At 40.6% G+C, this 10982-nt stretch overlaps 1 protein-coding gene across 1 annotated transcript in view; it reads left to right on the forward strand.

The window, feature by feature from the left end:
* Positions 1-9085, forward strand: part of RNF150 (ring finger protein 150) — a gene marked incomplete at its 5' end in the record, with an annotated part of 97821 nt that extends 88736 nt beyond the window's left edge. The window contains one exon of the mRNA XM_039249159.1: positions 8674-9085. Within this exon, the coding sequence (XP_039105090.1) occupies positions 8674-8792 (119 nt within the window). The remainder of the gene's footprint in view (positions 1-8673) is intronic.
* Positions 9086-10982: the final 1897 nt, after the last annotated feature.

Consider the following 10982-nt stretch of genomic DNA (forward strand, 5'->3'; position numbering starts at 1 on the left):
TCTTTTCCCCTCTGCCACTTGTACACGCATGCACCCTCGCTGTCTTTCAAAATAAATAAACTTTAAAAAAAGATAAAAGCAAAGTGAAATCATAACGATGTGATCTTACTTAATATACAGACTTCCAGGGAATTCTCCAAGTCCATGTAAAACTAATGCTTTAAACTTTCCCATCTGAAAGAGAAGAAGGAATTTTCCTGATTTGATCTCAACACGTGTACATTCATCGTTACGGAGCAAGAACTTAAAAAGGCAAAAGTGCCAGTTATATCTGAACAATTTAGAAGTCACTTAGCCAGATGGATACATTTATATTGTAGCCTTGGAATGCCTAGTTCCCAAAGGTGGCCAAGTGTTGTCTATGAGAACAACTTAGCAGCCACATAAAATCTGGCAGTTCTGCCATTCCAGAATGGTGTAATTGTCAGTATCACTACCTTGGATAGGGATTCCATTTCTGCCCCCTTTATGTACTTGACTTTGGACAAGTTGACTTCACCTATAAAATGTGTAGCAGTCATTGGGATAATCATACACCCACTTCATAGTCTCATTGTGAGGATGACATATGTAACGTAATTGCTTAGCACAATGCCCAGCACATAGGAAGGAGTCAATATATTCTAGCTGTTGTTACTGATATCGCACAGCCTCTGAGGAGAGTGACCCTCGGGCCAGCCATTTTCACAGTAGAAGCCCCTCATAAGAGGAAAATTTAAACCAAATCAGAAGTTTATCTCCTCAGAGATTCTTGTTAGGCAAGAGAGATAAAACAAGGAACTCATGCAAAAGGAACACATTTCCTTATTGAAAACACTCCACATTTGAAGTCAGATGAACTTGCCCACCAAGATTATGATAGAAACTATGCAGGCAGTGTCCCAGCCCTGCCCTAAGAAACCTTGAGTCTGAGAAGAGATGAAAAGATAATGTAAGTCAGCCAGTCTGGTTGAACATCTCCCCTACGGTTCTCTTGCATAATACAGAAGTGATTAGAAATGATGTCTTATTTTCAAGAAGATAGGCATTGGTGCCAGTGGACAGAAGGGTGCCATTTTTTCCTTGAAACCTTATTTTTCAAGAACATGGGAAAAAATAAGCTTTTATGTGATGCAGAGCAGATCCCAGCGTGTGAACACCAAACTTCCTGGAGAATCAGGACACCTGGGGGATTATATTCATCACCACCTTATTTTCTCCCAACACAGAAAACATTTACTCTGAGAGCAATGTTTGTTAATTCTTAACAGAGAAGGACTTATTCCAGCCTGCTACTGCTCTATGCCTTCTTTCATAAGACACACAGGAAATATCAAACCTCATTCTGGGAAGGATAATTTTCTGCTTTAGCTTTAAATAAGCATCATAAAGAAACAATTAAGTAGGAAAGTGGTGACTGCATATAAAGAGTGTCATGTCAAGTTAATAGAACATATAGTCAGTGAAATGTAAACCAAAATATGCATTAAAAAGACAGCCAAGCCACTGTTACTGCATATGGTAATATGGTCTCCAACTCACCCATGATGCAAAATCTCTGCAGTGAATGGTTCTTAGCCTTTTTGTGGTTTCTGTGAGAATCTAGTGAGAACAATCCTCTTACCAGAGAAGTATATGTATGCATATAAATCATTTAAGTGTGCATGTAACTTTAGGTACCTGGATTCCCCTGCAAATCCACTAATCCCCAGGTTAAGAATCTTACCTCTGAAGTATAGATATGGTCAAGTTCATGGTCTCTGGAGTCAGACAAATCTAGGTTCAAATTCAAGATCCAACTCTTACTGCAGTGTAAGCTCAGAAGGTTTTTAACCTTCCTGAGCATTGGTTTTATCGCCTGAAAATAGAAATAATACTATGTCATAGGTTGATATTGAATATTAAATTAGATAATCTGTTTAAATACTTAGCATAATCCCTAGCATGTACTAAGTACTCAATAAGCATTAGGATTGTTATTAGCTAATAAAATATAAAACTTGAGCCCTACATGACCAGAGGGGAACTTCAGTTCAGTTTCAATGCTATAGACATCTCCTGAGTACCTCCTGTTTCTGAAGGGGCATGGTGGGATTCTGTGTTTATTTGGGGTAGGGGGGGTTGTGTGGGTTTTTTTTTTTTTAAAGTTTATTTATTTTAAGAGAGAAGGAGAGAGAGAGGGAATGAGCAGGGGAAGGGGAGAGAGAGAGAGGGAGACAGAGAATCCCAAGCAGGCTCTGCATTGACAGTGTGGGGCTCGAACTCACTGACTGTGAGATCATGACATGAGTCAGATCTTAACCAACTGAGCCACCAAGACACCCCTGAATGGGAGTGTTGACAGTGGCAGAGGCCTGAGCCAAGGAAGTGATAGGAACAGGCCAGGCATGCCCGATACCAGACAAGCCAGGTTTCAGGGTCTTACATTCTCAGGTTGGAAGGCACTTGAACAGTCATCCAGGCACACTTTATACACGCTCGTATCGAACCCACAGCGGAACTGCAGCCACAGTGCCCATTTCACAAAGGGAAACTGTGAGTCCTTAGGTAATTTTTTATGTATTAAAGAAGAAAGAGACAAACCAAAGAAATTAATAATTTATGGACCGAATAGAATTAATAAATCCCAACACTAAAAATTTTTTGGTTAACCACAAGGCTACTGATGGATTTTACTTAGAATTAAATGTGGAAATGTATGAAAGCAGTAGTTATGGATCAAGAAAATAGGTTACAAAGCTCCACTTAAAATGGAGTATTTTCTGCCCACCATTTCATCCGATGCTCTTTAATGCTGCGATAAAGAAATTCAAGACTACAAATTAGATGACGGGATTAGTCTTAAAATCCACCCAACCAAATCAGTAATACAGTACCTTGTTGCCTTGGGTATGGATTGTTAATTGTGAGTCAATGCCTATAAAGGAAGTAAGCAAAATATATTTAAAAGGAAAGGAGGAAATGAATCAATGACAGTATTCTCTGGCCATTTTCAGGCTTTTAGGGGGCTCACCCTCCTCTGATGTTCTTCCACCCTCCCTGTAATTATGAGGTTTTAAACGTCAGTAACTACACAGGCCACGTAACATGAACCAGGGGAGCAAACTGTTCAACAGCTGTGGAGACCCAGAGCCTCTTTGCCTTGAGCTAAGCGGGGCAGGCCTCACTCTGTTCCCCTCAATGATTTCATTCTGGGAATTGGACATATATTGCCAGATATTTTCCTTTTCCAAGATCAATTTCAAGTATAAATCTGTATGTAAAATATCCTGAATTTTAAATATTGGTAACTAATTCATACTTAAAAACAAAAAAATAAAACAAAACAAAAAGCAAAAAACCATGGTCAGGCCAAACAAGTCACGTCAGAGGCATGAGTTGGAGTCTTTGGCAGTACATTTTGGTGTTTCAAGGAACTCTGTCCCTGGTGTTATTTTCTTACCCTATAAGCTTTTCCTAAAAAAGCCTCATCTGGTCTCATGGTTTCAAATCTCTTCTCTATGCTGAAGCCTCTCACTTCATTTTTTGTCCTCCAGACTCCTATACGTAGCTGCTGACTCCACATCTCCTCTGCATGTCTTATTGGCGTCTCAAATATGGCGCGCGCAAATCTGAACTCTTGACCTCTGCCCACCAGTTTGTCTTTCAGTTTCTCCAGCTGAGTGAATGTACCAGTATTGCTCAAGAAATATGGGGGCTAGCTTCTACTTTCTCCTCTCTTGCTGCCCTTGTCCAGCCCACCACCTTTCTATATATCCCCCTTCTAAAATATTTCTTCAGTTTGTCACCTTATCTCCACTCACTGCTGCCACACCAAGCCACATTTCCTCTGTTTTGCTGCAATCATTTCCTCCAGATTCCCTCCACCCTTTGTGCTGTTAATCTGTTCTTCACTGAACGACAAGATCTTTTAAACTATTAAATGGATTCCTATCACTCTGTTTCAGTTCTTTCAATGTCTGTACAGTGCATGAACCCCAAAGAAGAGAGTATGTCAAGTAAGTACTATACTACTATGTCCAATGGACTGAGAATATATTTTTTCATCCGTAAAACAGGAATAATGATACCCACATCAAAGTGTTGTTGTGAGAAGTCAGTAGAGGCCAATGTTATTTCTGCATTCCTTTTATATCAGCTTTTGCAGGGAAGAAGGTAACATTCAGTGAACATTTGTATTGTTAATAGCTACTTTACATTCCCCAATTAGTACCACCTACAGAGAACCTTCTAAATGTTTTAGTGACAGTGTTTTCATTTGTATTGTTTTGGCCTCACAGTAAAACATCTGCTTTAATTAAAAGATAAAGTTTCGAAAAATTATGGAAGGGGCACCTGGCTGGGTGGGGAGGCGACCAACTTCGGCTCAGGTTGTGATCTCATGGTTCGTGGGTTTGAGCCTTGCATCAGGATTTGTGCTGACAGCTCAGAGCCTGAAGCCTTCTTCAGATTCTGTGTGTGTATCTCTCTCTCAGACTCTCTTTCTCTACCTATCTCTCTTTCTCTCTTCCTCAAAAACAAATAAACATTAAAAAATGTTTAAAAAATGGAGCAAACTAAGTTCAATGGAAAACACAGGACAGAGTGAAAAAAATAATTCCAAGTGTCTTCAGATCATGTTTTTAAAGTTTTGACATGGAAAATGATTAGGTGATGTGGTTGATGCAATGCTACGTCATAAAAATTGAACCACTTTTGGCAAATACATGATTTCATTGATCTGAATTCCTCTTTGCCTGGAGCTGTGTGGGACAGTCAAGTTTCCAAAATAGCATCATGAATTCAGCAGCCATCGTCATAGCAGTCCCTGTGGCCCTTCTTTTTTCAATTCACAAGTTCCAATTTAGAAAACATTGCAGTGAGAATGAATCTAGAAAATCTGCTAAGACTGGTGTCTTGAAAAAACCAGGAGTGAAGGTGAGAGGCTGCCCCTGCAGGTACAAGGAGCTGTCTTTATGGGACTCTGAGTCAACCCTTCATCTGTGCTACTTTTTTTTTTTTTACTAGATATTTGTGAAACTTACAAAATCACTCCATGATGAGCTCCTTGGTTGCTTACAGTTTCATTGTGAGCTGCAGGTTTTGGCTTTTCATGAGCTAAGTTGGTTCTGGACCATTATAAAAAAAGAAAAAGAAGAAAAAGGGTGAGGAGGAGAAAGAGAGATTATATCTTTATAACACAACCCTCATTTTTTATCTCCAGGAATAAGAATAGTTCAGCTGTCATCACACCACAAAGTAGTGAATTCTCCCGTTTAGGATATACTTGTACTCAATATACAACAAGTACATCTTCTTTTCAATTAAGAAAAGTGTTTAAAATAAAAAGTAAAAATTAGAAGGGTTATGAAAAAAGAGAGACAGCTTTGTTCCTCAGTGGTATCTAGTAAATATTTATTGAGAACCCACCACGTATGAGGCACTGTGCTAGTTTGGCATCAACATGTATATGTACAAACTGGAATCACTGGAAAGGACTCTGCAGTACACAGTCCAAACTCATAGACAACTAAACGAGCCCTAGTGGAGAAAGTGACTTAGACAAAGTAACACGAGTAGTCCCAATAGCTGAAACCAGGATATAGTCTCGTAAAGTAAGGTAGATTCCCAGTTCTCATGAGTATAATTTTAATTAAATATATTTCTCATGTAAAAGTGATGCTTTAGGAGAGCACTGAGTGGAAAGAGTGGATTGCTCCATGAAACTACTTCCCCCTCTCCTAAAGCCCCACACAAACTACAGCAAAGGGATTTTGTAAGGAGTGGGTCAACATAGACAGGAAAAAGGTAGAAAGAGACAATAACAAGATCTGAGCAACCGAAAAAAATGTACAAAGGGCCAATGACTTAGTGGATCTGGGAAAAAGAGCAAGCTCCTGTGTCCAGCTGTAGAAGTTGTGCACTATCCCAATCCAGCCACCACTGCTCACTGAGACTCCAAAGTGAAGGCTTTCTCTGGAGTGGTACCAAGCACAGCCTGCACAACAAAAAGAGTGAAGATTTTATAAACATAAAAGACACAGGTATTTAGCCAGCCTAACATGTATTCTGTTGTGAAGTGTGAGGTAGGGATCCACTTTCACCTTTTTCTAAATGACCAGTTACATTTTCAAATGTTAAATGCTTTTCTCTTCCTGTTTCCAAAGTTTTATTCTAGCCATTGATCTGTCTATATTTCTATGAACCTCATGCACGTATGGGCCTAGGAAACATATTAGAGTTCAGTCTTTAGATTAGGTATATGTCCCTGTGAAACAGCCCATTTCTCTCAAACTGATTCTTTTTTTTAAATTTTTTAAAATGTTTTATTTATTTCTGAGAGAGAGAGAGAGAGAGAGACAGCGTGAGCAGGGGAGGGTCAGAGAGAGAGGGAGACACAGAATCTGAAACAGGCTCCAGGCTCTGTGTCAGCACAGAGCCCGACGCAGGGCTCGAACCCACGAACCGTGAGATCATGACCTGAGCTGAAGTCGGACGCTTAACCGACTGAGCCACCCAGGCGCCCCTCTCAAACTGATTCTTAAGGCCATAACTCTTTGTTAGTTCTGTTTGTCTCTTTTTAAACATCTTAAAGAATTCACTGTCCTTCATAAAATTCATATATTCTCCTTAATTATACTTCAACATGAAGAAAATTATATCGGTGTTTATCAGAGCCAAAGTATTAGAACCATCAGCTTCTTGGGGCACCTGGGTGGCTCAGTCAGTTGAGCATCCCACTTCGGCTCAGGTCATGGTCTCACGGTTTGTGAGTTCAAGCCCCGCATCAGGCTCTGTGCTGACAGCCAGCTCAGAGCCTGGAGCCTGTTTCGGATTCTGTGTCTCCCTCTTTCTCTGACCCTCCCCTGCTCATGCTGTCTCTCTCTCTCTCTCTCTCAAAAATAAATAAAAACATAAAAAAAAAAAAAAAGAAAGAACCATCAGCTTCTTTAGTACTTAGGCATTTTGTTGATCTAATTGTATGTTTCTTTGGCACAGTAATGGGACACGCACGATCTTTTGGTTTTAAAGCTGCCTTTTATGCAGTTGAGCACCTCAGCCTTCCTTCAGACTCCCCAGCTTGACCTTGCATTAGTCATATTTAAATATGATCTGATGTCTATCTGCAGAAGAGCTCCTCTCACGTTCAGACATATCTGTCTCTACATGGTATTGCTAGTGCTTAAAAGATGCTTCCTTCTCATTCATCGGGCTAAAACATGAGTTAGGACTCAACTTAGATGTCACACCCAACGGGAATCCTTTGACTCAGCAGGTAGTTACGTAGCCTTCTTCCCTGCTCCAATAACACCAAGTGTGTCTGCCAGCGTTATGTGTGTCTCATTGTGTGGTGATTGACTATCTAATGGTGTGCCAGCATACTAGACAGTGAGCTCCTTGAAGATAGGAATTGTCTTGCTCTTACCTATGTCCTTGGCATCTACCACAATCCTTTTGCACATAGTGGGGACTCATTATGTCTTGAGTAAATGAATGACACTTGTTCATTGAAGAATGTTTGGAAGTAAAACTGAAAAAAAATTTTTTTAAGAAAACGAATATAAGTCCTCAAACGTGAGACAACTCTTACTGATGTTTTAGGCTTCCTTGCTTCTTGTTAACTTTCTCATCAGCCTCACTGCCTATAAAGCTTTGAATACTTCTGTTTTTACTTAAGAGAATCCTGTGAGCACTTTCTTATGTAACTACAAATTCTTTGGAAATGCCACTTTAATTATTACAACAAGATTGTCCTCTAGATGACAAAAACTGAGGACTGATGGGTGTGGGGGGGAGGGGGGGATGGGCATGGAGGAGGGCACTTTGGGGATGAGCACTGAGTGTTATGTAGAAACTAATTTGACAATAAACTATTTGGAAAAAAAAAAAAAAGATTGTCCTCTAGAAGTAACACATTGTACCAGATATGCTATATTGTTGGACTTTGTTACTTGCAGTGTTTTGCTGCTATAAATAATGCTTAAATGAATATTTTTGCATCTCTGATTATTTCTCATTATACATTCTGGAAATGAAAATGTCATAGTTCTACATGTACTATATCAAAGTACATGCCTCAGTGTAATACTGTCCTTTCTTAAAGAGTGAAGATTTTATAAACATAAAAGAGTAGCCTACTTTTTCCCTGTATTTATCGGTCGTTTATATTGTATTGCTCTGTGAATTGTGTAATAGTAATCTGTGCCCATTTTCCTGGTGAGTTTTTCTTACTGATTTAAAAGTTCTCTATATGTTGAAACTATACCCCTTTGTGAAATTTTCACAAGTATTTCCAGTTCGATGTGTGCCTTTTGATATTATGTTTCATGTTTTTAATATTTTGTTGATTTTTATGCATACTTATCAATCTATTCTGTGAGCTGCTCAACTGCTTTTCCACATATAATTTCTTGCCCTAGTTTAATATATTAGGTATTTTTCTACTTAGATATATACTTATAAGATACATCTTCTAGCTATATTCATTTCTTTTTTACATTTAACTTTTTCACCTCTTTAGGATTTATTTGGGGCTATAGTGCGAGATGAGGGATTTTTTTATTGTTTTGTTTTTTTATTTTTACAAAAGAGCCAGTTTTTCTAAGACCTTTTTCTTGGCCATCAAAGAAATGGTATTAAAGACAATTGCATTCAAATAGCCAGCATCAAAAAAACAGTTCAATGTTCACCATGAACTTTGCTTTCTCCTCCCAGGCGAGCAGGAGCCAGCTGTAAGCAGTGACTCTGACATCTCGCTGATTATGGCGATGGAAGTTGGACTGTCTGATGTAGAACTTTCCACTGACCAAGACTGCGAAGAGGTGAAATCTTGAAATGATACACATAGAAAAAAGGGATAGTAGGACCCAAGGGGAAGGAAGGGAGGAGTGCCTCAAGACTTGGACCAGGCACACGCACCTCCAGAATACCTTGGTAACCCCACGACGCTCCACTCAAGAATGGTAATGAAAGCAATATCCAAAGTCACGTCCATCAGGATGCCGTTTCTCCATCCGTACAACAGTCCAGGGCCTTGGCAGCTTGGAACACAAAAGCCAATTTTCCCTCCCATGTCCTTGTAGACACACACTTCAGGAGCTCCTAAAACACACAGAAAGGACACATGTAGGGCTTCTTAGTTTCATGTCCATTTTTTTTCCAGGTCTTGTTTTATTGTTTTTGGAATGTTGTTGGATTTCTCTGGCAGTGTCTTTTTAAGACCATGTGTAGTTTACATTACATCCACTCCTTTGGTTTCCTCCAGCTTTTGCAGAGAGTTCTGTTTAGAAGCACCAGTTCCTGCTATGATTAGTTTGTACACCATCTCTGAGGTTTATGGCCTTGACCTCTCAGCATGAAGTGTGCATGGCTTTGGGAAGTGCCTCAAGCACCCTGAGACAGTCTAAGGCCAGCTCTCATTAAGAATCTAAATTCTTCTAGGTGGATCTTAAAAATCCTAGCTGCCAGAGCTCTGAATCCACGAAGGCTACTACTCGCTATTTTCCTCTACATCATGCTGGCTTCCACTTTCGGGGCTCTGTCAATGGCCCACGTGACATGAGAAGGAAGCCCTAGGGAGGCACTTGATTCGGCCTGGATCTTACAGTCTTTGGTGGAAATTCGAAACTCAGAAGTCCCCTCCAGGGCAGCAGCGCCATTCTTCAGGACTGTAGGGCTTGTAACTGGGACTGCAAGCCTAGTTTTAAGAGCAGATACCACGTATTCTTCCCCAAAGCGAATGTCTGTGATATTGGTCTCCCCATAGCTAGATCAGTCTTTTGTTACCTCCACAAGTGGCTTCTGCAGGAGACGGAGGCTTCAGAAGATATCCAATCATCTTTGAGCCCTGTATCCAACACGGGGGGGGGGGGGGGGTACAGCCTTTACCTTAATTCTAACACACTTCTGTTGAACCTCGCCAGACCTCAAAGAAGGGCTCAGGTGAAAGCTTTCCAGGGCTCCCTGAGTATATCCAAATACCAGGGGAGGAGGGACGTGTGATTTGATAAGCCATTTGATCTTAAAAGTACAGCATGGGAATTTGCTAACCTGATAGAGAGAAACAAAGAGGGAAAGGAAAAGAGGTATCAAATCAATCCTAAAACCCACCGGCGTTTTTAAACTCCTTATGTTTTTATTCTTCTTTTTTAACAAAGACAGAGATGTGCTATTTTTTCAGTGGGCAGTTTTGTAATAAGTTTAGACTATCCGCATGCAGCGATGACTAAGGGAATGGATGCTTTCCCTGGACAATCACAGGTCACATCCTCTGTAAGAAGGCCGTGCGGCTGTGTGGGTTACTAAGAAGGAAAGCTTTCCTCATTGAGTTATTTACATATTCGATGAGGATTTGGTTGAATTTGGTTGTGCCCTAAATACCTGCTGCCTGCTGAAGCATAAAGTGTATGCCAGGGGCGACCACCGGTTGCTTTTTTCACCATCTTTTAACGATTTCCTGTTGATGCTCTCTAAGCAGTCAGCAAGGCAAGGAAAGTAATTACCATCTTCAGACATGTCACATCTCCCTGGGCATCTAACACCTCCTATAATGAAATCTGGTGTCCATGTGTGAAGGCAGGCAGGGAGGGATGAAGACAGCACTGAACAGAGCGTCAAGAGTCTTGGATGAGGGGCGCCTGGGTGGCTTAGTCGGTTAAGCGTCCGACTTCGGCTCAAGTCATGATCTCACAGTTCGTGGGTTCGAGCCGCCCGTCAGGCTCTGTGCTGACTGCCAGCTCAGAGCCTGGAGCCTGCTTCAGATTCTGTGTCTCCCTCTCTCTCTGACCCTCCCCTGCTAATGCTGTCTCTCTCTCAGAAATAAATGAAACATTTAAAAAATTTAAAAAACAAAAAAAGGAGTCCTGGATGAGCAACATGCTTATTGGGCCTCATCTTCTCTATCTGTGAAATGAAGGAGTTTTAACATGATGATGCCTAAGGCTCCTTCTGACCTTTAGGCCACTAAGAGCTTTTTGCCTGGGGGCTACGTTTTTTTTTTTTTTTTTGAGATGGCCGATAGCTGA

Source organism: Hyaena hyaena, unplaced genomic scaffold (assembly GCF_003009895.1).
Source record: "Hyaena hyaena isolate Hyena2069 unplaced genomic scaffold, ASM300989v1 scaffold_333, whole genome shotgun sequence".
NCBI classification, from domain to species: Eukaryota; Metazoa; Chordata; class Mammalia; order Carnivora; family Hyaenidae; genus Hyaena; species Hyaena hyaena.